The sequence below is a fragment of the Argentina silus genome (assembly GCF_951799395.1).
Source record: "Argentina silus genome assembly, chromosome: 15".
Lineage (NCBI taxonomy): Eukaryota > Metazoa > Chordata > Actinopteri > Argentiniformes > Argentinidae > Argentina > Argentina silus.
Genome location: NC_139669.1, coordinates 6,650,022 through 6,677,159, shown reverse-complemented (window position 1 = coordinate 6,677,159; position 27,138 = coordinate 6,650,022). Strand labels below are relative to the sequence as shown.

Sequence of the window (27,138 nt, the reverse complement as noted above, 5' to 3'; positions counted from 1 at the left end):
AAAGCTATTTTTGGGTCTATGTCTATACCTTTTCACTGTTCCAGCCTCGAGAACTATTACACCACCGCCAACTGCAACTACGATCGCTATGGAGAATGCAGATCAAAGTAATTAGACAAGTAGGAGATTTCCATAATTGGCTCCATAGTACTTATGATGCATAAATTGTATATTTCTAAGAAGAGAAAATGTGGTGGAAGATATAAAAAGGGAAACAAAGGATAACTCACATCGGTCTCTGTTTTCAAGGCTGCGCTAATGAGATGATGTTGAAAATGAGTAGGTTTCTAATGGAGGGTAGAGAAGGGGTGTCAAAGGCATCACAATTGCCATAAAAGAAACTTCTGAGGAGCACTGTCTCAACCCGTTGTGGGGGGGATGGAAAAAAAAGAAAAGAAAAAAAAAAGAAACGCATAAAATGTAAATGTTAGCAAAGAGTGCAATTTGTTTTGTGAGTCTTACTGTAGTACCTTTTCTGCAGTCCCCCTGAACAAGGTTGGATTCCATTCACACATTCAGGCAAGAGACATCTTAGATCATCATCATCATCAGAGTTGGAGCTGAATGTCTTACAGGATACGCTAAGCAATACTTCACCAGAGATTGAACACACACTGTACACCATTCACCCAGGGCTCACAAATAACATTTAGCCAGATTGAGCTCACTCAACAAGATACACTGTATTTGCATTTGTTTATCTGTAAGTAAATTGTTTTCAGGACAGTTCCACTAAGCTGCTTCCAATAAGCATAGTGCATACCATCCATTTTGATCACTGGTAAATACCTACCAAACTGACAGCTCTGACTTTTTTCTCTTTTTTTTTTCCTGATAATGAACTACTTTGGTATAGAACTACCATTTATATACTGTACACAGATTGGATTTGAACTAATATTCTTCATTTTAATGCTTCATCGTTCATAGTTATTTTCATATACGTTACTCTGAGCAGAACATCATTATCACCATAGCCATTGTTAGGGTTAGGGTCAGATTCTGTCTTTTTTGCAACATTGTGGAGGAGTAACTATTTTGTCTATTTTGATTTCTCCACACTGCACACACTCAACTCAACTGAGACACATCATGGACAGCCATATGCATTTAACCAACTGGTGTTGCCCTTACAACTGATGCTCATGCAAGAAGGCAGCAGTCTGCTGGCCGGGTGAGGAGAAGCTGGCCAGCGGGATGACCTTGACAGGATCGTCCTTCTTGCTGCTGCTGTGTCTCTCTAGAGTGTTGTAGAACTGCGGCCGGTTGATCCCTTTGTCGAGATCGTCTTTGGGCGCAGGCCTGCCCAGGGTGTGACACTGACGCCCATCTGGCATGGCTCCCCGGGCCCAGCTCTGCTGAAAGCCGAAGGAGGGCAGAGTGGCGTTGTTGGATGGCTGGAACTGGGTCAGGGCTGGGGGCATCCAACAGCTGTCAGAATGGCCGAGAATCAGGCATTCCTGGGTGCAGGTCTCTGACGCTTCGGCGAGGGCCTTCTGCAAGTTCACTTCAATGGCTGCACATGAAATGAAATGACAAAAGAAAGATACACTCAGTTAACCCTGCCACTCAGTGGGATTAAGAAGATACGCGGGAGTGATGCACTGCTGTAATGGGACGATTGAAGTTACAGTGAGGGAAAAAAACCCAACACAAAACAAAAACAGCAACGTTTATAGTATAAAGTGGTGTGCTTCTCTGGGTTTGACCTGTAAATGTCAACCATTTATGAAAATGAAAGGTAGTAATAAATGTTTGATTCATCCCATAATGAGAAAAACACCACCAGAACATTTAATTTCCATTGGTATCCCCATGGTTCTCAGTGTTTACCTACAATATGCAATGAATTCCCAGTAGCTTAATTAATGTTTTTAAAAAAAAATGTCTCTGTTGTTTGTGTCTGAGATTGGCTTTACTGTATTAAATATTTAATGATCATCAACAACGCATTGTTTATTTTAATCACTGTCACCATAGCACACCTTGCATCCTGTGATCTCCTTGTCTGTAGATAAGGCTGATGGTATTAAGCTAACTCAAACATTTTACATCGCAAAATCACAAGAATCTTGCCTTTAGAATGCTTGTTAGCATATTTGACAAGTGAGGTACAATGAATATAGTTATGAGCGACTGTATTTGATTTGTATGCAGGGAGAAAACTGGAATCCGAGGCACTCAAACTATCTTATCTCATTATGCCGGCGCTGACATCACATGTGAAATGAGTCTAGAAAGAGGCCTCACCATTGAGCCCCAGCAATAAAGCCTGTCAACTCCGATAATTAGAATGTAAAACAGTATGCATCAAGGCAAACAGGAGCCCAGAGTGTTATGTATCTCAGCCCACTAAGAAAAGAGAGGTCCTTGCTTGAACATCACATCAGTCCTCAAGGCTTCAGCTTCAAGCTGTCACATCGAAATAATTTAGCATATTTGCATAAGTAAGAGTGCTATCAATAATTGAAGGGTCCTAGGCCAATGAGTTCCCTGCATTACAAGTTTTGCATGCTCTGTTTAATTCTATTCCCCAGCCAGAAAAAATCCTCAAACAATGCTTTTTACTATGCTTGTTGTTTTATGTCCAAGTGTTATTTTAAAATAACTTATAACGGTGTATTACTCATGTCCATGAAACTCCAAAATAATATATGATAAAAATAAATAAATAATATATATATATATATATATATATATATATATATATATATATATATATATACACACATATATATATATATATATTGCTGTGTAAATAAGAAATGTAGGTACAAACAGACTGAGTATTACCAAAGCACCTGATTTTAATGATGATGACAACGTCTGATATAATCAACAACCTGATATAAATTGCGAGGATATATTTGGAGTCCCCACATGGAGTCAAATAGCCTCTCCATACTGAACTCAGCCTTCTAGCCACAGTGTATAAATCTCTAGAGCGATAAATATGTCACCTTTGAGAGGGTCACTAACTTCATTAAGGCAAAAAATGAGGCTGCTCACTCATTCTCTGAGCAAGCACAATGCGTCTGAGCCAAGTCCTCTCTATTCTCTGAGTCAATCATCTGATAGTTTTTGCTGTTGTAGTTGTCTTTCCAAGGTTCTGTTCTTTTGAAGAGAAAACAACGTTAGAATGAAGCTATTATTCCACATGCACACACACACACACACACACACACACACACACACACACACACACACACACACACACACACACACACATACATACATTTGCCGGGTACGAGAGTGTTTCCTTTCAAAACATAAGTGATCAGTACAAAGCAAGGTGACATTTCCTATAATTACATAATTCGGGAAAGATATTTTGTGGTGCAGTGCTTTACTGGGTGCAATCGGGATGAACTAACAGCACGAGCTGTCAGTGGTGCTATGTCAACAGCCAGGAGTGCTTCTATTTTTGCATGTGATATTTCACATTAAACAGCTCCAAAAGATGTAGTCTGGATCAATTTCCTCTCCACGGGGACTGGGTATTGCTTGACTGAAGTTGATGACAGTTCTGACTGCTTTCGTCAGCCAGAGGCGAGTTGCTGCCTCTGATGCTGCCTAAGTGGCTTTTGTATTCAGGGAAAATAACAGTGCCCCTGTGGTGCTTTAGAAAAGGAGACACACGTGGCTTATGCATGTTGATCCCCACATTTTTTGTGAGTGTCCCTCTTGAAATCAGGTTAATTTGAATGGAAGATTGTGGGGGGGATATCTACTTTCAAGAATGTTTTGTACCATTGTAGTACGACACTACTGTAATCACAGATGTGTTTGATCCGATGCTATATCTGATATCATCTATCACTGTTTAAACAAAGTTGACCGAAAATAAGATATACAGTGACCTTGGGACGAAGATCATTGCAACATCACCATAGCATTAACGACGCTACATCAATGTAGTGTACATAGTGTTTCGGTGGACCTCTGTGTGGCATACATCTGGACCACAAGCAACTCTTAAGGTCTTCAACAAGGTGATTCCACTGCAGTAGCCAGCGGGAAATCCAGTTCTGCAACCTCAACACATCCACGAACAATCGAACTCTGCTTTATCCACCTCCCTTTGACCTTCTCTGCCCCACAGAAACCTCAGCAGTTGACAGGCGTCAGCCCTGTGGACTGAGATACGATCACCCATGCACAGTACAGTCATTGGGTCTAAAGGAAAACACACCTAACCCTAACCCTAACCTTAACCCTAACAAAAAAGTGTATACTGTAAAACGTCCAATAAGCGCCACCAAGTGTCTGACAAATGCCTGTCTCTATTAATAACCGGCCCACTAATTACTGTACATTGAAGCAAATAAGCGCTGGTCCCTAATGCCCAATGGGTCAAAATTAATTGTTTACCGGTATGCATTTTCTGTTGATATTAGCAGGTGATTAAAGCACCGCATTTGATTCTGGGTGACTGGTGCGACATTACCGGCATGAATTCTAGTCTTGACGGTATGAGACTAATAATAAATTACCATAGCTGTCAAAGATGGCTTTGACTGATTTAATGCAGGCAAATAAGGTGATATAACATTGGTGGATATTTGTTTTCAGTATGGTATATATTCAGATCTGTCACATGGTGCGTTTGAGCAGCAGCTTGGCAACAGCAGCAGCGGTTAAACGAATAATAGCCTGAATACAATACACCCCCAATACCACGTGCATTCCGTGGTTAAAGCTAATAAACGGAATACTAAAATATAAATATATAAAAATATAAAAATACTAAAGTTTTACAGTAGATGTTAACTTTAGCTGTACCGTCTATACTCTGGTGGCATCTAACACAAGGAGATCTCATAGCTGTAGCCAACGCATGAACAAGCCCCATGAGTTATTACCACTTTTTGATATGAGATAAGAGTAAATACAGTACGTTGTTCTTTTCCAGCTCCCTTTGAAGTATTGTTGTCTTCCAGTATCTGCCTTTTCATTCCACATTAGCGGATGTATAATTCGAAACTCTTTCATTTCTGTTTTCTCTGTGGAACACAATAATATGAGAGGACAGCTTAGTTATTGGTACACAGAGCTTTGTACATTAGCGAGCTAACAAAGACTAACTTCATACCATCAGAAGCCTGTTCCGGACAATGACAGGGGTATTCGCTGTGACAGGATTAACAAACAGAGCTAGTTATATCTTGATGAGGTTCACATTAAGACCAGCACGGATATGATTATTCAACTCATTATGCTACCATGTACAAACCCATTATTGCTAATTAAAGAGATAATTACGAGCACCCAGGACATTAGATTCCTTGTATACTGCAAGGTAGGTAGATTAGTACCGTACGCTTCCTCTATCATGACAATCAGTTATTGCTTTTTCTTTGCACTACAGATATAATCAAAACGTATGCATTCATTAGGCAAATCATCTTCCATTGAAACCAATGCATGATTTACTTGAAGGTTCAAGGTATTTGTATTACCATCTCAAATAAATATTTGGACCATTTACAATAGATGTGTTATTCTGTGGGTGATTCATAACAAACAGTCTCAAGAATACTATTGTTCTTGTTTTGCAACCATCTACATTTTAAACATCTTGTTTTCAATACTGCAGTTTGACTCGTTTAAACTGCACAGCAACCAACATGGCAGTATATAACTTACAATTAGTAATAATGTGGCCCACTTGATAGCCCCAGCTCTCAGAGCCAGATCATTTAGGTTTAACAGTAATGGTGTCAAAGGTCAAATACATACATTGTGCTATCTTTTCAAACAGTTAAAAGTGGTGAAATTAACTAAACTTTGGGGACCCTGGATTGTTCAATTTCACTGTCTATACTTTAGTAACCTGATATTATAACTAGGCAATTATTTTTCATGTGGTTATCTGCAGTGTATGTATAGAAATACTATTTTATAATCATACTGTCCATTGTAAGTGTGCGTGCGTGTGTGTGTGTGTGTGTGTGTGTGTGTGCGTGTGTGTGTGTGTGTGTGTGTGTGCGTGTGTGTGTGTGTGTGTGTGTAAGCGAGCGAGAGAGCAGACAGAGAGGGACATATGATTAACAGTATCACATTCTGTCAAACAAATGCAATTTGTAAGGAAATAATTGACTTTGTAATTACCAAGACTTCATCACTTTTCATTGCTGAACACCCACTCCAACTTTACATCTGGATAGGCAAATGGATGGTCATTAATAATAAGGCATCTATTTAACTCCATAGGCGTACAAAAGGAAAAGATGCAATTTTTCAAGTCACAACAATCAATTTAAATACTAAAAAAGATGTCCCTGTTTCATATATCTCAGAGTCAGAGAAACGCCACGTATTAAGAGCAGGGTGCGCTTCATTGCTCCCTTCCACTCTCAACGTACACATTTGAGCTACATTTATGATTGATACTTTTGGGGGATGGCATTCACGTGATTTCATGACATATTTATCAAACTGCAAACCGCAAGAGGCGCTTCCTCCACGACTATCACGCAAACAGGGACATCTCTAAGGTGCCTTTGGAATGTTTTGGTGTATACAGTAGAAGCCTTTCATTCCGTTCCATTTTCGTTCAGCAGTGTCGGCCAACCGGTATCCGGAGCCTTCATGCATGAGTTAGTTACTATGGAGATGGAATTATCTCAGTTATTTGCGTCAGCCAGTTTTATTTAGTTTTCTCTACTTATATCAGACAGGGAGTGTAATCTTGGGGAAGGCAATAAGGGATGACAAGCGCTGTCATTGTCAACGGTGACAAGGGTGCATGGGTGAGGGTAAATATTCAACTGTGGCAATAAAAAGGAGGCGAAAATGCCGGCGTCGGAAGGCAGCGCTGGGCTGTGGCATAGAGGTCAGCAGGGCCATGTAAGAGGTTGGCTTACATGGTGATTTATCAGGTCATGTGGGGGACAAGATGATTGTGAATGTGAGGGCCTCAACAACAACCCAGTTTAATTACCATCAGATATGCTGCATTAGAGAGGACTCATCGTAATTCAGTGTGTCTTTATTGTACTGTGTCAGGTACACCGGTACTATAGTTCAGTGCATTGAAACATTACTTTACAACATTTACTCTGATAAAACATGTAAAAATGTGTATGAAAGGTACCCCAAGACATGGGTTAAAGGAGTAAATCAGTCAAGCTCCTAGAGACAAGGTCGCTGCCCGCTGCTTTGTCTTCTCTGCTTCTAAAAAACAAATAGTGCTGCCTGTAATGAATGGGGTTCTTTAAAAAAGACAATGCACCTCAGATAAGGGGAAAAGAGGTCATTCATATATACTCGAGTCGCCTAGACTAATTACATCTGATGCATTTACTCAGGCTCGTCACACAAAGGGATGTCTCTAAGCCACATGCGTATTTATCAGCACTTGTGGGACCCATACAGTTCCAACTCCTGCAATCCATCTACCCTTGTCTGCTCTCTCCCCCAGTTTCTCTTGTATTTGACCCGCTGTAACTGAAAGTAATTGCAGGCAGAAAACAACATCTAATGATTACTTTATCTGAGAGTCCGCGAAAAGAAAGTCACAGACAGGTACTTTCAACAAAAGGAGGAGGTGTTTTTTTTTTCCGACACACAATTTCAGACAACAAAGAATATTATTGACTTGGCTGAGATTAGAACACCAAAACAAATAACAAAGAGAAAGAGAGGGACAAAGTGCACTAAGAAAGAAAGGGTTCCCTGAACACCCAGTGTCAAACACTTGTTTCTTTCTTTTTGTTAGTCTTGATTAAATATATGTTGTGGGATTGAAGCAGCCATTTTTTTTTCTCAATATAAACAACGCCTACACAATATAAAAGACCATTTTCAATGTAAATTCAAATCGATCACCCTGCCACCCAGTTACAAGCCAACCCCCTCTTGCTTTCTACGTCTGCGAGTAAATATCAGCACAGGACACATACAGCACAACAACTATGATTTCTATCAACAAGAAGAGAGAGGGGGAAAAAATAAAATAATTGCCGGGCAAGCTCTATCCCTGCCACTTCACTTTTTTTTTTGGGTTTCCTCCGTGATGGTACTGATTGCATCTCCTTCATTATGTGTGATGGCTGCTCTGTCTTCAGGATGGGCTGATCCTCCATCAGACGCTGAGCCGGCGGTGTCAGCATCAACACAATCAGCCCTGGCCAAACACACAGCATGGGTTGAATAGATGAGAGGTGCAAACACCATAACAATCAGCAATCAACGGTGATCATCGTAATGACACGGGGAGTGTGCTAGAGGATCCATTCTGCACATTTTGCTTTCACCCAAGAACAGCTATTGTGTAGGTGTGTTGCCGTCCACAAAGAAGTAATACATAAATGCATATTTACAGGGGGTAGAAAACTTGTGCCTCCCTTGAAATGTATTGCAGACAAATACATTTCCATATTTCCTAGATTTAGGCACTGGGGATGAAATGTAAAAGGGGGAAAGTATACAGGTGAAGTATACTAAGTAGAAATAGGTTGATGAAGTGAGATCAGACAAATATTGATATGTGCCGAACAGCTCACTGGGTAATCTAAAAAAACTGGTCCCCATGCAGTCATTTAGATCCAGTCAAACCAAGTGGTCCTCACAACTCCTCTACAGCATGTCCTGTATGAACATTATGTGTTGAAACACAGTAAACATAGTTACTGTACATTCTGTGATCGAAATGAAATATAGGTCTGGAATATATAACAGAAAGCTGCAAGCTGTATATCAATGCTCATTACATTTTGTCTGTGCAACAGGCACATTCATCAGAGTTGCACCCAATTATTATGGAAAACAAGAATGAATCAAATTAACATTGAAGTAGTCCTAAGCTCTCAGCGCAAGCTGTACATCCAGTGAATCCCATGGAGGAGCAGGGGTTATAAACAATGTGCCAGAGCATACAGTATGCTATATATCTTGTAGTCATTAATGATTAGCTCCTTTTGTCTTTGCCATACATTGTTTTTATTGCCTGGCTACAATGGCATCAAGAGAGTCAATCTTTCAACTGTTAACTGGCAGGCAGAAAAGAAGTTGCCAGTGCCAATGTCATTATTTCAGTGCATGAGTGATCTAGGAAACTGTAATCTTTTATATTACATCGCCAGGAGGAAATATATGTGTTTAGCAACTCTCTGCGGGGCTATTTCTTTGTGTCCATCAGACATATCCATCTACGTTAACGCGCTTTAAAAAATCAATACCAGGCTTTAATTCTTGTTGCGAAAACAGTGACCTATACAGTAAAATGTCAATGACTGGAGTCGGAGTATTGGTAAGCAATTTGGGAAACTTAAATGTGCAATCTATAAGGTGTAGTTTCCCACCCCTCCTTAAATGCTTCGAGGAGTAGAACAATGCTTTACTGTGTATGGGAAGAGGTTATTACTGCACAGTGGTGACAGTACAGTACCTATTTGCCATATCAGTTATATACTGTAGTAGAACACCTAATATGCAGGGCAGGCACTCCAGGTCCCCACACGCATGTACACTTTAAAGGTTTTCCTTTTTGAGGCGGTACAGCACCTCCTCGAGGGACAAGTATTAATTTTTCACTAAAACCTCCCTTGAATAATGAATTATGTCCTATTTATAAACTGTGATAAGTCCACCAAACGTCTAGCAAGGGGTTATCCTGAAAAGGGTAAAGCTTTCAGGGAACCGTCTCTGCTTAGCATGTTTAATTCATCTATATCAGTATGTTCCTACCGAGAATCATATAATGTATCACTGGCAAACGTGAAAGCACAGCCGGCTGTGGGTTTAATAAATCACAGCTACATTTTAGTTTTTGATGTTCACTGTCATTTCTCTACCCACAGCAAAAAAAGTTCTGGTGTACTGTGTACATTTACTGCACAAGGCTCTTGAGCTGACAGTCACTTTCTTTCACAAATAACAGAGGTGTGTTCAGGTTTGTGTTAAGGTTTCTGTCAGTAAGTTCTTGTATTGGTGCACTGAGTGCAGCCTCCTTGTCAACAGACTGTCGTTGGAGGTGCCACAACAACCGAGAGAGAGAGAGAGAGAGAGAGAGAGAGAGAGAGAGAGAGAGAGAGAGAGAGAGAGAGAGAGAGAGAGAGAGAGATCCCTGTACTGGAACAGCACTTGATTTCTCCAGAGTAATCAATCAAGATTCTGCTGCCATCCCTTGTTTGCTGGTAGAGAGCTCACCTATGGGTAAAAGGATTCCCATCTAATCCCACAGTCCCAGCAAAACAAAAGCAGGCCCATCCACCGACTCAAAACTGCTCACCTAATCACTTCTGTTGTACTGCTGTTGTACTTTGACATGCACAAAAAGTGGTGTAACTACAGCAAAAATATTTCAAAAGTGTGGGAAAAATTGTTTTTTTTACAGTATAATATCTGTACAGTGCCTTCTGAAAGTATTCAGACCCCTTTACTTTTTCCACATTTTGTTGTGTTAAAGTCTCAATTTAAAATTGATTAAATTAAAATAATTTGCCATCAATCCACACACAATACCCCAGAATGACAAAGCGAAAACAGGTTTTTAGAAATTTCAATCATTATTATTTTTTTTTAAATTATTTTAATTTAATCCATTTTAAACTGAATCTATAACAAAATGTGGAAAAAGTGGAGGTGTCTGAATACTTTCCGAAGGCACTGTATAATAAATACTTAATACTTAATATATAAACACATTAATAAATACTTGACACTTAATATATAACACATTCATAATGCTAAAAAAAATGAGAACAAACACATTTACGTATTGCATTCTCTGACCTGGCATCTTAGAGAGACACTAAGGACTGTAATGTAATACAGTAATGTGAATCAATTAATTTGTTCTACTTCTGGCGGCAATAATAGCCTGGGCAATCATGAAGGTATGAAGCTTGATACTTATATGGTTAGCACCTTCTTATACAGAACTTAAATCCTTATCACCTTGCCACCTTGTCACTATTAACATATTTCCATAGGATGCATCCCAACTCTGAGAATCTTTGTATGCAACTCAGTCAGTCAGTTCTTGCTGAAATGAAATGTTAGGAGAAAAAAACTAAAGCGGGTGCAGAAGATTGTATTCTGATTGTCTGATTGTATTCCGTCCATTCTGATGAAAATAATGCTCCAGAGTACAGAACATTCCACAGGGGATGTGAGTGATGAAAATGGCAGTACAGTACCTTGCTCTAGAGACTGCCTGAAACCCATTGACCTCAATGCCTTTTTTGCTTAGCCCACGGCACTAACTATCAAACATTAACACCATACACGTTTCATTTCTGTCTCTACCAGCCCCAAGACCACTCGTCACCATTTGTCCCGTGGCCCCCTGCTCTTTATCCCCCTCCCCCACCCCATCACCTCCCCATAACCCCAACGTACCCTCAAATACGAAGGTCTGTCACATGTTATGGTTAGAATCAAGGAGACTGGTAATATTGTCACATGGCGTTAGTGTGTTTTGCAGATGGCACGGAGGGACGCAAACTTCACAAACCAAATGTCACAAACATGTTGGGTGTTGTGTTATAGGAAATGGTGGGGCTTAAAAGAGCCTGGCTCATCTTCTACTGCATGACATCACAGACAATTCTGTTTGGGCCTGCAGTCTATTTCCAGATGCTCAGTGTGACTCACTATATAAAGACAACAACACCATCTCTATGATAATTTCCTTTTCACTACGGGGGCACACCAACTGATACTTTCCATTTCCCTATTATTAACTGGGAGGAAGATGTCTTGGGTTGGGAGCTCTACACAGGTGACTGTCCTTAAGATGAGGCCTGACTGAGTTTGTTATTGCAGGGGGAAGACAAGGTTGCTAGCACTCAATTCTGAGGGAAAGATTAGATGCCACTGGTCAGTGTAAAGAGAGTGAGCCATGAGCACGTTGTCATTATATCGAGGGCAATGCCTTCTTATTTTCATCATCCCAGACGCTCGGCTCACCACTCCAATATTGCTAATTAGCTGAACCTATCAGGTAGACAATTTCATTTTCAATTAAAACTTGTCTCCTCTGATGACCTTGGGCATAACACAGGAATGCTCTTACAGACCTGTACTCGTCGCAGGCAGTTCTAGGTGCCATTTAAGAATGAATTTAAACTCAATTTGAACCCGACTGCATTGACTCTGTAGGCCTGCTCACCCTCATCAAGACAAGAGTGCAGCAAGGTATATTTCTTCCAGTAATACCCTTAGTGTAATGTGATTATTGAAAGTGACCCAATTAACCTCTCAGACATGGATGGACACCTTTGCCTGGGCTTGTCTGAATGACAGATTTATGAGCAGATGCTGTTAATCTGTCCGACCAGTATTGCCTGTGAGTTCGGTTGTCCTGGAATTATGATTACAGGTTTAAGCTGTGCAATAAACACTGCAAACATTATAAAATGTCTGTGAAGAAAGGATTGACAACAATATCTCTAAAACCCAACAGATCACTATATAGATCAACAACAGTATAATGTTAAAACACACATGCAATAGAGAGGATACTGCAACAAATAAAATGTACATACAATCTTGATTAATCTGATTTCATTTTTTAGAAAAGTGAGGCAAGTGAGCGAAAAAACAAAACAAAGAATAGAAACTATCAAATTGTATCAAGTGTACGAATATCCAGTTTAGATGGATATACATTATTCATTAATGTATATACATATACATAGCTCCCTGCCTCGAGTAAGACAATCACAACATACAAGTATACAATATGGCAGGGAGCCCATGACTTATCATACCAACAAAATATGAAATCTGTGGATTTTCGTTTTGTTAATCAGGTCTTGTCTGATACAAATCTAAACTGACTCTGAGATTCCTAACCTTGAATTCTCTCCCTTGCTCCGTGGTTGGCTTCTACGTTTCAGCTGCTGTGCTGCTGGTCATACCAGTGGTACGTGCTGAAGCAATAAGCACCCCCAAATGTCAGTCTCATACCTGATGAAAATAATAACTAGAAAATAATAACAACAAAAAGACATTTCATTTGGGGGCGATATGTAATCGCCTACTTCGCCCAATTGTTGGGCCTGCCTGATCAGAAAACTATGCATTAACCATATTAATAACGATGATCATCTTCATTATAAAAATATATGTTTTTAAAGTGAAGCGGGGCATCTGTTAAACAGTTAATTAAGTTTGTATGGCCTAAAGAACACATATTGACATGCTGTGCAATCAAAAGCAGCCACAGGCTTAACATAACAAGATGCCAATCAGCTGAATGTTGACTCCCCATGCTGCTGCGTTTCAATCCAGAATCAGAGGGAGAGATACATCAGTCAATAGCTCAGAGCTGATGGCAAATGTTGATTTCTGACTTCCCCTCACCCATCACCTGTAATACACAGCACTGTGGGGGTGTTAGCCAAAATGTAAGAAAGGAAATCAAAGTTGCTCCACATCGCAAACATATTTTCATTGTCAGTTGAATGTGTGTCCCCCGCGACTATGTACTTATTCCTTCCTATTCAGGCAATTTCCTTTGTGAAATGCTTAGTTATTGTCTTGCTAGCTTGTATGTCACCATGGTAGCTCTGCCCCCGCATGATAATTAGCTTCTTCACTTTCCCATGATGTAATTTATGTTAGAATCATTCAGTCATTCAAATCCTGATATTAGCCACTGTGTGGTCGCTAAACTATCATTCACCTCATATACCTGCAATATGTGTAACCAGAATGAATGCATCCAATTTGACATCTCTACCTGTGTCTGTGTGGCTGTCAATCCCTCTGCATTGTCTATGTCTTAAACCTGCGATTGCTTGTTCATGACCAGAATAATAGAACAAGGGCACGTCTTGCTGAAAGCAAAAATTATCACTTCAGCGCAAACGTGCTAATGTGAATTCATGTGAGGCATAGCAATGGTGAGCTGTGATAGGGACTTTCTGACCCAGCAGAGGGGAGAATGTTGCAACATAACACAGGCATAATATTAGATTGGCCCTACGTGTTTTACCTACCTTTAAATTAATATGCTCTCTCATATTGCCTACATTTCAACTACAAGCAGCTGCAAGGGGAATGCCAGGGTTTATAATTACTGTGGCATGAATCGGCTACATTGCACAACACTTGTTATATCACTTGTTCAATTAGAGTGAGAAAACAGACCATTACAAATGCTATGTAAAAAGTTGTTTAGTGTTTAGCTTGATGTTCAACATCATTTCATAGGACATCCTTCAGCTAGATTGCTTGCTTTACTTCTACCATCTCTCCTTCCCCTCACGTTATTTATTTACCTCAGCTCGAGGGGAATCAACACAGGGCGTTTAGACTTGGGAAGGTTGGGTAACGGCCATCCATCTCCTTGGCAAGCTGTAAACTAACTTACTAATTTGCTTGCGGGTGACCTGGGGTCATTTTTATTCATGATCCATTAGCCAAATATATTCAGACATCAAACCTTATGTTAAGAGAATGATGGGGAACTCCATATTAAAATCAGAAACTTCATACACAGCCAGTTTGTACCGTATGAATGGGAGAGGCCTTGAGATGAGCACTGTACAGGTACACGTGCTCCTCAAAGTTAAAACCAGTGGTTGAATTATTCTAAAGAAGTGTTCCATGTTAACGAGAATGCATAGGCTGTGTCTAAGTCTCACACATTTCATTTCAACTGGACTGTGTTTCATACAGGCCACATAAGAGCAATGGGGGGGGGGGGGGGCAATTACCATTTAAAGTGGCTACACGACCCAACTGCTACTTCTGTTCATCTCATTCAAAAAAATAAATGGTATTCATGAGTCCTTATGAAACATATTTGTTTGAGAGCATTTTGGAGAAGTTTTGTGATATAACAGTATTGTGATATAACATCTGAAATTGAAAGACAGTTAATTAATGCCTCAGTCAACTGGCTTAGAATTTGAAGTAAAGTCTAGGATAGTCATTCAAACAACTTCTACTAGACAATCGTCGTACATATAGTGAATTGTTATTGAAATAAAATCACAATGAAAGATCATAAGACGTCACGTAATTCTCCTCTACATTTCTTTCAGGACTTTCAGTTTCACAATATGAACAACAATTGGTTGTAAACTCAGGTGGCAGATGAAGAAAAGGTGTTATTAATTTCCCAACCTGGTTGTTTGCCTTTGTAAACTGAAAATACCTATGAAGTGGATAATTCTCTCTGAGGAAGAAATGCAGTTTCTTCTTTCCTTGTGTCAACGCAACTTCTTTTGAGGTGTGCAGTGATGTCTGCAAAGCCCTGATAAGTCTTATTCCAAGTAAACAGTAATTTGCAACTGTAGACTGCTGTATACACATTGCCTCAATATTGTTAATTAATTAATTTTTTTCGCCACAGTCAGCCTTTGATGTTTCCTCAGGTTTTAATGAAAAAATAACCAAATAAAAAGGATGCCGTCTCTCTATTCTATAAAGAGAATGATTTATGGACAGTGCATCAACTGTTGGAAGTTAAAGCAAATAAATTAAGTCGCCCATCAGAACTGCTACCAAAGAACAACATATTTGTCATTAATGAAATGTACAAATATGGGTACAATACATGTCCAAGCCACTGCATTTGTCAGTACCTTGTCCAACTCTGCATTGCAAATGCAATGTGAAACAACACAGGATTTATGGGACTTAGGGGATTGATGTTTCACTGTCACTCTGACGACTTCATCTCCTTCATAGAGATGCATGCATACCCTGAAAGCCTGTTGCCAATGAAGTATGGGCTGTTTGATTGCTCTGCATATACCTTTATACCCGTTTACCCTGCACCCATGTTCTCAATTTGATCAATGAAGATGAGTTTCCCTTGGTAATGAAATTCGCACTGGATCATGAGTTTGTCAATGACCAACATGAAAGGTCAAGCAATAAAAAAGATTTTTCCTGTAAAAAGGACTGAAGTTAATTAGTTTACATTACTCTACATGTGGCCAGACATGAGACACAGCTGAAGGTAATGCGATCCATTTTAATGAGGTCAATAACTTAATATACTGCTGCTTAGCAAATCACTTGGGTAATTTATGTTGACCTTTGAACTAACCAACCCATTAACACGTTCAGTCAAACACAAGTCAAAACATAGCAAGGTTTGGAATCCGCTGTGGAGACAACTTTTTCCGACAAAGAAAAAAGGGTCAAACAATAAGGAAATACTGCAGGACTGAATTATCTCAATATTTTGTGCTTCTTTGTTTACTCCTGTAATTGCTTAGAAGGCCAGCATTTGAAAAGCAATTATGTGCTCAGCCAAACTGTATGTCTCACTTAAATGGTTCAATGCTTGTATTATTCATTTGTTCCATGTCTCAAGCGATAAGTTATCATGGATATTAAGTAAATCAATAATAAAATGAAATATCCAACCAGTTAGTCTTTTGAAGTAGTATCACTATACTGTTTGTCATAAACCATGTGACTGCTTAAAAAAGCTGAAATTGCATCAACATACAGTACCAGTCAAAAGTTTGGACACACCTTGCCAAGAGTGTACAAAGCTGTCATCAAAGCAAAAGGTGGATACTTATATTATTGTTTTAAAATATAAAACATATTCTGGTTTGTTTAACACTTTTCTGTTTACTACATAATTCCATATGTGTTCCTTCATAGTTTTGATGTCTTCAATATTAATCTACAATGTAGAAAATAATACAAATAAAGAAAAACCATTGAATGAGAAGGTGTGTCCAAACTTTTGACTGGTACTGTACAGTATAGGCCTTAACCTGCTCTGGGTATTGCAGGTCCATGCAGTGCTGTGTAGCTATCATATGGATGCACTAACAATGAAACAAACAAGCAAAATGTGTCCAATACCCCCCTGCCTCACTCACTTTTAACAGCCAGTAGAGGGCACATAATCTCTCCTCTCTTCCTTGCATTGTCTTGCAGCATTGAAAAGCCGTCACTAATGTTGCTTCTAAGCCTCTTGATGTTCTCTTGGCTCAGAGATAGTACTGTGACAATAGCTATAAGTCCACCTAACAAGACTCCTTTGCACAAGGGTTTGACTAGAGGAGCTACTGCAAACCTAATCACTTCTCCAACATACATTAGAACCTAGTATAATACCACTATAAGACCCAGTGGAGGTTCATGGAGGTAGAAAATGGAAGACGGGCTCATTGTAATGCATGGAACGGAATGAGGAGTGGTATCAAACAGTGAGCCCGTCCTCCGATTTTTACCTCCACCAGCCTCCCCTGATAATGGTATACAAACAGATTTTATTTCTAGATTGTATAACAGACCTTCAAACAGAGCTGAACATTATGTGACACTAAGTAGATATCACGTTAACCAACTTGCACCGACAAATAAACAAGACGCATCATTCACACAAGTTTCCATTTCATCAAGATTCCCCCAATGGTGTCTGAAATGTTGAGCTTAAAGTAGTTTAAGAACATATGGACGGATGGAGACTGATCCACAGACAAATGAAATACATGTCCATCTCTTGAGCCACAGGCAATTATCTAAAAAAAAAAAAAAAAAAAGGTAAAAAATTGTGTTTTTAAGGTGCTGTGAGGGCGTGAAACCTTGCAACGCCCATTTAAACTATCCCTCAATGGTCTAGCCCCAGATGTACTGTACAGAGGAATTTGACAGAGTGGCCCACAGACAGGGTCGGATTGATGACTTGTGACAGCCTCACCAGCCGGGATATGAACTGACATCTTGCAGCCATTACATAAGTGGAGACAGCTGTTATTTCTGGAGAGGCATCATCTGGTCACTGTACTCCCCACAGAAAGAGCAATATCCTATACCAAACAGCAAACACACAGGCCAAATCATGTTGTGGATGCATTTTCACTGGGGATGGATGGGGGTGGGGGGGGGAGAGAGAGGCTGTCTTTCTTAATCTACAATGCCATACTGTATGTTGCCAAACAATGTGTTTTGCATGGATGAGTGTGTCTTGTAAGCATATCTATTGCAGTTTATTTCGATGGCTTCACCCACTACTGCCAATGCCTTTTGTACAATTAAAGCAGCATGAATTGTATTCAAGGGGAATTCTGTGGTTCTATGTCCTGAAAAGCATAAACATGAATGGTACTAGATTATACACAACCAGAGAATAGAACAGTGGCTGCAATTGGATACAGCATCTTTTCTTTCTATTTAATTCTGAGAACGCAACCTTGATCAACAACAATAGGAATTAGATAGTCCCATTGTGATGAATGCCTACTTTGATTTCTCTGGAACAAACAGACATGACAAACCACTTTGTTTTAGGGACAATAATCAGTCTTTGCATACTGCTGTTTGTCTTCTGATAATGTCTTTGCATTATTCATGCATTCATGCCAAATGAACATTTGCACTAAAAATTTAGTTTCTTGTGCAGATCTCAATTTAGAATTCTCAGTACAGTATGTTAGTGACAACCAAGAGATGTTTCTTTAACTGTTCATGTTACCTTAGTGCTATGAGTTCTTAAGCTAAGACAATTAGTAAAACTTGAGATATGGGGGGTTTATACCTGAATCGTTTTAAGGATATGGTGAAAAAAACTGAATGTGAAGAGGAGTTATGGTAATCTTGAATCCAATCCTGTATACTTGTTTTGTACAATCTTGTATCAGGTTTGCAAGATGTCAATGGTTTGCATGTATGAATGCACTGTCCTTGCTTAGAATTCACCAGATGGAACCGAGGAATTGAGGTTATCAAGCATCACATGTCCCTCTGGACTGGAACTCAGTGTCGGCAATGTGCTACAGACCCTAAAGGCTTACCATCTGCTTACATTCGCTGCCTCCAAAAGGTGAGAATTCCAGACCTCTACCTGGAAGAAGCTTCAGCCAAGCACAGTACACAACAGGGAAGGCTGGTGAAGGCAGAAATTGGAGGATGGGCTCATTGTAATGCACGGAATGGAATGAGGAATGGTGTCAAACACGCATTTGATAGCATCCCTTATTCCATTCTGTGCATTACAATGAGCCCATCCTCCAATCCCTACCTCCTCCAGCCTCCTCTGGCACACAATTATAGCAGGCTACTGTACACACATATGGAAATGTCATTCAAGGCATGCATAGCTTGCAGGCATTAAATCAAAAAAGCATATTTAGATGGATAAATAAGTTTCAAATAACCGAATCGATGGTTTCAAGTGCGGTGAGATAGAATACTTGTAATTGTTGTGAATAGCAGGACCCAAGCCTTCCTTTAGCGCTGGTGTTTCAGATATCTCATATATGATTGAATAATACAAAAAGAAAAAAAGACTCCTGTTACTGAAGGAGGTGAAGGATTTGCCCATGGGATTGCAGTTTCATTATTTGCACCAATATTGAGCCGAAAGATCTCAAGCTTCCCAACAGACACCTATACATCATCAAATTGATCTAATGGGAAGGTCTAAGCCCCACTTTGGAGACAGAAATCCAGTCCCAAGGTCATGTAGCAGGGACAAAGGTGAAAGGTCATCTGTCTTTTAACACCTGCCGTTGATCTTACCAGCTCCCCAAGGCATCCATTTTGCTGATGAGTTAAACTCGCTTAAGACAAAAATCAACAGGATTTACAAGTCGGACAGAAATTGTGGCACTTGGACACATCAATCAACATCCGTATAACACGATGCAACATGTGTACTACTTGATGTATCTAATGGATCACAGAGAGTCTACCGCAAGTTCACCCTGGAAGCCACAACTAATTCATCATGGATAACGTCACGTTTGGATAATGTCAAGTATTCCTCCAGAGCAAAATCCAGTATGCAGATTGGGCCTGTGCTAGTGACCCGGGCAGGGCTGGCACCAGAACATATTCAGCAGGGGGGCTTTGGATTTTCACGGGAGAGGGGATGGGGAGGAGGAGGGCGGTGAAGGGGGCGGTGGGTAAGCAGACATTTCTGAATAATTATATGACAATATTTATATATCTACACTCACTAAACACTTTATTAGGAACACCTGTACACCTTCTCATGGTGGAGGTGGTGTAATGGTGTGGGGAATGTTTTCTTGGCACACTTTGGGCCCGTTACCAATCAATACCAATACCAATCAATCATCGCTTGAATGCCACAGCCTATTTGAGTATTGTTGCTGACCATGTGCATCCCTTCATGGCCACAATTTACCCATCTTCTAATGGCTACTTCCAGCATGATAGTGCACCATGTCATAAAGCAAAAGTCGTCTCAAACTGGTTTCATGGACATGACAATGAGTTCAGTGTTCTTCATTGGCCTTCCCAGTCACCGGATCTGAATCCAATAGAACACCTTTGGGATGTGGTAGAACGGGAGATTCACAGTTTGAAAGTGCACCTGAAAAATATGCAGGAATTGCATGATGCAATCATGTCATCATGGACCAGAATTTCAAAGGAATGTTTCCAACATCGTATACCATCAATACCATGAAGAATTGAATCATTACCATGAAGAATTGAGGCTGTTTTGAGAGCAAAGGGAGGCCCTACCCAGTATTAGTAGTGTTCCTAATAAAGTGTTCGGTGAGTGTATAATTGTGCATAAGCTCTGTATGCAACCGATCACCACAAGCTTCTGTGCCGATAAGCTTAGACAACATAACCATTGTTGATTTTTTAGAGGAAAGCATAAATGTATTTAGAGTAAATTGAGGCATTTAATCGTAGGCAGACAGCTGCGGTACAGTCAAATTTGCACGTAATGACTGTTGGAAAACAGTTATGAGTTCAGCCTGCCATGATTTGGCCATTTCTGATGAACATATGTTAAACTACATCAACAATTAGGTATGATATAAAAACAGAGCTCTGTCCACAGACCTGTGTGCCTATGAAGCTTCCTTTGAAACTCTCAGAGGCAAACCTGTGTGTAAAATTCTACCTACAGTACAACCTGACCACCGGTCTCTCCTTTGCCTCCTCTCAGTGTTCTCCACAGTCCAGGGGGAAACGTCGCAACGGTTTGAAAACCAAATTGGCAATGACATATTAGTCTATGGTTTATAATGGTTATTTCTCAAATGATGTTGTAATGGCGTCGAACGGGTCGCCAATACGTCGGATAACGATAAGGCGATGTTCAGGCAAAATATCCAAGCAAGTCAATATAATAATAACAATAATAATAATAATATCTGCCATTTGGCTGACGCTTTTATCCAAAGCGACTTACATTGCAGTGAGTGCATACATTTCAGTATATATGGTCCCAGCAGGAATCAAACCCACAACCTAAGCGTTGTTAGCGCCATGCTCTACCAACTGAGCCACAGAGGACCACCAAGTCAAAGTAGGTCAAACCTACAGTGGATATCTAACAACTGAACACTGACTTTCCTACTGCTACCTTCTCTGTGCTGCTCTTTCACTGACAAACAGCGCTGGTTTTGAAATTTCGCGCTCCCCAAATTTCCTCCCCAAATTTTAACTGTGTCGGCGCACCGGAAGAATTACTTCCCAGCTATCTAACAAGAAAGGGTATTTACAGTAACTGAATCTCATCATAGGCTATTACACTAACCTCAATTTCCCACAAGTACAATGAAGCCTATTTTTAATGAAAATTTGACATGCTGAACCATAGGCGATTAATATGACTGCATTCTTAACACTTGAGGCTATGTCCAGAAAATAACTAATAAGCAGACTTATCATGTAGCAAAGCACCTGTGTACATTACAGAGACACATGAGAGGCAATCAACTGCCACTGCTAAGAAAAACCTGTGGGAATCAGTCAACAGCGGAATGTTCAGACTATGTTTAAGGATCTGTTTTCAAACAATAATTTAAGAGTCATTCTAAGTTATTAATTATTTTAATTACCTTTACCTTTGATAATCAAAACCACATCAGATATCTCTTGGAAACAAAACGGTGTGTAGTGTATGACCATAGCATATGTGACAATATGTTGAGGAGATAAAATGTTTTTTTTTATATTGCATTGCTCCCCGATGCCCCTCTTTACAGCTGGCCCTGGACCCAGGCCAAGCTTCAACTGAACTGTGAAATTTGGATGAACTATAGGTTAAACAGAACACACAGTACAACTCAGAAGCACAGTACAACTAGCCTGGTACACAAAAGAATCACTGACTCTCAGAAAAGAATTCAATAAATAAAGTGGCAGGATTTTGTGCAAATGCCATATATTATTTATGCGCGTGTTTGTGTTTGTTGAAAAACCTCGTCTGCTGTCAAACTTCACCTCCTTTCCCCTCGCTCTGAGAAGAGAATATAAGCTGTTTGCAAATAAAGTATGACAGGTTGGATACTGCTAACTTAAGTTTTCATGTCAAAAGCTGTCAGTGACATTTAACAAGAAGAAAAGCACTTTAGAATCTAAAATGCTCCAGGAAAAGACCAAAACGGCTGATATCTGGATGATGATGTAACCTGTCAGGCCATGTACCCAACATGATGTATTCAACACATTATGATTTTTCAAATTGCACGTTATAACGTATGGAAGATATACAGTATATTATTGACATGTGACTTGTAAGTCGCTTGGCGTCTGCTAAATGACATGTCATATACAGTATACAGTGTACCGTATTGTTTAACTAAATATCCCCTGTTTAAGTCTACAGTATATGCAAATTGTCTCTCTGGTTTTGTTTTCAGAGTCCTCTCAAGAGTGATTAAGTGACAGCACTATGTATTCAGACATATTGCAGATTTTTCAGACATTGACATTGTACACCAATAAAGGTAGGACTGTCGTTGTTTGAGCAAGAAATCTGTTGTTTATATTGTGATATATTACCTTACACTGAAAGGAGTACAGCCTATTGCAAATGTCCATATATTTTCTTACTCTTTCAATGTTCACCGAGACTGGACTGTATATATACAAATACTTTTATCTGTAAAAGCCTTAGCCTCTTGAGTTGAGTTGAACTGGAAATGGATTTGATCAAGTGCAGGTTACAATCATTATGCTGTATTATTCTCTATTATTACCTGACCCTCTATTATTAATGGCTACATACAACACACACATAACCTCAGAACATCCACGACATAGGGTGGACTAAAGGCCGTTGTCCCATGACGCGTCACTTGTGCGACTACTACGCGGTTCGCGCTGCGCAATTTGTAACTCATACTTCTACGTGGCCCACGCGCAGCGGTGTCATGTTCTCTAGATTGAACACACATATTTTGCTTTCATTTGACCGATTACATAATTAATGGTTGAGAACAGCAACAAACAAACAAAGCTAGCTAGTAAACAAAGGCTGCCTGTATTTACCTCAGGACAGTTTGTCTCAGTCTCCCGGTGGTCAATGGTGTGCAACATCTACGCGGCAGGTAGCTCATTGAGAAATCGAGAGAAAAGTGAACGCTTGTGCAACCTTCTCTGCAACAGTGGCGCGACCTTCGCGAACCTACGCAGACCGCTGGTTGCGTTGTTGTCAATAAAGCATGAGTCGTCCTTCAGAAGCTCAGGGCAGCAATCCACCCACTAAACTTTTTAATGGCCTTGTAGTATCCATTAGGCAGGTCTGTCGTCATGGCAACATAACACACATGTGACATAAGAGTGGCTTTTAGGCACAAGAAGCTTTTTAGTTTTTTTAAAGATCAAAACCAGCAACGACTAACAGTAGTCGACGGAGCACAGCTAGGGAAGACAAAGTGTACTGTACCGCTCACCAAATGGGTTTAATTGTTACTGCTTGTGTTGACTAGGTTGACAAAATTCAGATGTTCTATGCATTCGATATACAGTACACCAAACCTGAATTTATGGTAAATCATGGTACAGGGTAAGCTTGAGGGAAGCTTTGAGAAAAAAACATACATGCCGGTGTGTTCATACAATACTCAGTATTCACCATGCGCATTATACACAGGGCCAAACCAGACTGTGCCTTCTTACTGAGGGACATGGGTTCATTGTTAGTTTGTATTGTAAGTTTTAACATGAATAAATCATAAATGTATAAGCTTCAACACCAGCTCAATACCATAAGAAGTCAATATGTAAGAAATGATCAAATGAAGAGCACTGATGCATACACAACTAGCTTTTGGAGGGAAACTGAATTTATTGTCTCAGAGTTGCTTTTGGACAGACAGAGTCATTCATTCTAAGAATGCCACAATAAATCATTCAGACATCACAGCTGTCAAAAGCCATATATTAAATAGGAAACACTCTGATCAATCATGTCAATTTGTGAAATACCTACTTAAGTCCATTAAATAAAAAGTGTGTACAAAGAGATCACATAGGATTATGATCAATGCCTGGATAAGCCAAGAAATTGCAATATCATCAGTGACATGGAGATTAGATTAATGAAGCTAGCGTCAGTTCAGGTGGGACACTCTAAGTCCAACGGTTCAGCTGTCTGTCAAGCTGGTTCACAAGTATGTAAAAACACCATCACATGTTCAAGGGACAGAGGCTTAAAAGCAGCCAAGTTGATATGCTCCTCCATAGCATTCAACAGTGTAACATGACTGTACTGGCTGTGAGAGTAAGTTTTGTGTGGTCCTCCAACCCACCACTCCCAGCCTCCATCCGCTTGGTCGCTCTGTATGTAGCCTGCCTACGAGAAGGGTATGATAAGTCATGGGCTCCCTGCCATGTTGTGTATGTAGCCTGCCTACGAGAAGGGTATGATAAGTCATGGGCTCCCTGCCATGTTGTGTGCTGTGTTTTGGTCGTTTAAACTCCAGGCAGGAAAGCTAAACAGAGCGGAGCCATCCAATCACGCCAAGCTTAAATGTATTAGCATTTTCATTCAACAAATGGTTAAACTGACGTGAGTGTCCTGACTGAACATTAGTTACCTCATTCCAAACTACTCCAAATAGCATACACTGTAGGGCTCAATACACAGTGTTCTTATTTCCTACTGACAAATGTCAACGCTCTAGGACACTGAAAATAGTCATTCGTTCTTAAATTCTATGCTGTGGGTTCAGCAGATTAATTCCTTTTGTTAAATTACATTTTCAAATTCATAATATTCACAACTTGGTGGTTTCAGTATGTTTACATTGTGGATGCCTGCAGTGCACAGGGGCTTCAATGATGAAAGGGACGTGACATCAAAGAGATTAGCTCATCAGCCACAGACAAAGGAAAAACAATAAGGTGCCACCATTTTTTTGGTGTCCCAGTGCAACAAATACGAGGGAAATCATGTTGTGTAATTCGATTATGTATTTTCTATTTATTTGCTCAGCTTTAAAAGGCAAAAAGAAATTCAGGGCAAGGACACAAACAGCTGAACGATAGAGGAAACTACATTCAATAACTACAAGTACGAGTCCAGAGCACCACAAGTAAGGAAAAACTGTGTACCCAGTTCACTGGGTAAATAACATACTGTGGAATACAGGTAAAAAGCTTATTATTCTGCTACTTAACAGGCGGTGTAACTCTATGACGTATGTTTTGGTGACACAAATGTGCAGTCAGGTCTCTGGTTCAGCACAACCCGTATGCCTGGGAGCTTGTTAAAGAGGCCTGGTCATGTTATGTCTTATTTTAACAGCCATTCCCACAGATTGGTCTCTCTGGCATCATGAAAGCCCATAAACCCTGAATCATCACCCCGCTGGCTCACAGAGGGCACGGACGAAACCAGGGAAACAGGACCTCTCAGGTATGCTAAAGTCAGTCATGATGGAATCTGTCAACTCTGCAAATGGCTCCCTTTTGCCTCTCTGCCTTGTGCATTTCATCAGCTAAAGGACCTGATGACAGGAAGTCTATTGAACTCTGTCTGTCGCTCTACAAATTATCCCTTCAGGTTGTAACGTTTGTGTTGGATCAGGCTTGATTATCAGTCAGATGTGTGCTCAGCTGACGTTAGGAGTGATAACAGGAATAGATGAAATGCGTCATGAGTGTTCAGTGCTAACGCATTGTTTGCAGATTGTTTTGTTTTGTTTTGGCTTCCCTCTAGTATTCATTACCATATTGCAAAATTCTATTTGTTATAGTGTGACTGACACCCTTGGGATTTCAAAATACCATTAAATAATTTGCCACTGCAGACAAATCTTCAAGCACAGCAGAATTTGGGGGCGGAAGCAGCAGGGGGGCTTTGGCAAATCTAACAAATGCTATTGGTATCAAATGTTGACTGACAGCTAACAAGCGCAAAGACTTGGTGTATTTCCCAAGTGGATAATATACTTTATCCTTTAAAGCAAGCCTGGTCAGCTCGACTCAGTTCCAATCCTTGCTAGAATTATGTAAAATTTAATTGATAACATCTTGAAAAATGCATATAGTAGGTCATAATGTATTATTCATACACATACACTGATGTGTTGATTTCGAATTTTTACAATATTAAATTAAATTGAGTTCCAAGTGTTTAACATGAATGCAACTATTGTATTATGCAGTCTGCTTGAAACCCCACTGCATCTCTATGGATTTAGATTGCATTTAGTTTTTATATTTATATATTTCTGTATTGCTATTAAGGAAAAGCCTCAAAATCATACCATTAAGTTTGGTTTCCTAAGTTCTTACCGGCACAGGTGGAGGTTTTAGAAAATGGACTCCTGGATTTAGGGAATGAAGAGTGCCAGGCTGTCTCCTTCCATTTTGTTTCTTTCTGCTGCACCAATTTCATATTGATGAGCTCTGCAGCTATTCAAATTGCATGTCTTCTTTAAACATTTAACTACCAAAGAGAGCAATCATACTCTTTGCTCAAATCCTGCCCGTATCAAAATGCAAATCCTATTGCAATGAAAAGAAGATCAGAAAGAGAAGACTTAACAAGGACCAAGCTCAGGATTTCTCTCTGTTCCAGGAGTCAGTAAAAGGTGTTTTTGTCTTGTAACACTCCGATGAACAAGCTGCGTTCAAAATACAGTTACATGTCCTGTATGACTCTACAGTATACGCACATTGGCTATTACAGACAATGTTTGGTTTGAGGTCCTTTCATGCTGTATTTTCATCACAGGACTGAATACAGAGCTGATATTAGAGTTGAAGAGATTGTATTTACCATTCAGTGCTGTGAGCTACATTCCTACCAATCCACTGGTGCCACCCTTTATAAAGTGATAAACTGGGATGCTTCTTCATCATATTATCTGCAACGAAATATCATAAATCCACAGAGAGATCACTGACATACTATTTTAAAAAGAATATTCTTAGCCATGCCCTCATGAGTGTCTGGGTGTTAGTTCTTCTCTGAATATTGTA

General features: G+C 39.9%; 1 protein-coding gene across 1 annotated transcript in view; it reads right to left on the bottom strand.

The window, feature by feature from the left end:
- Positions 1 to 1,130: 1,130 nt before the first annotated feature.
- Positions 1,131 to 27,138, bottom strand: part of pcdh11 (protocadherin 11) — a gene marked incomplete at both ends in the record, with an annotated part of 109,586 nt that continues 83,578 nt past the window's right edge. The window contains one exon of the mRNA XM_083686690.1: positions 1,131 to 1,516. Coding sequence (XP_083542816.1) covers positions 1,131 to 1,516 — 386 coding nt within the window. The remainder of the gene's footprint in view (positions 1,517 to 27,138) is intronic.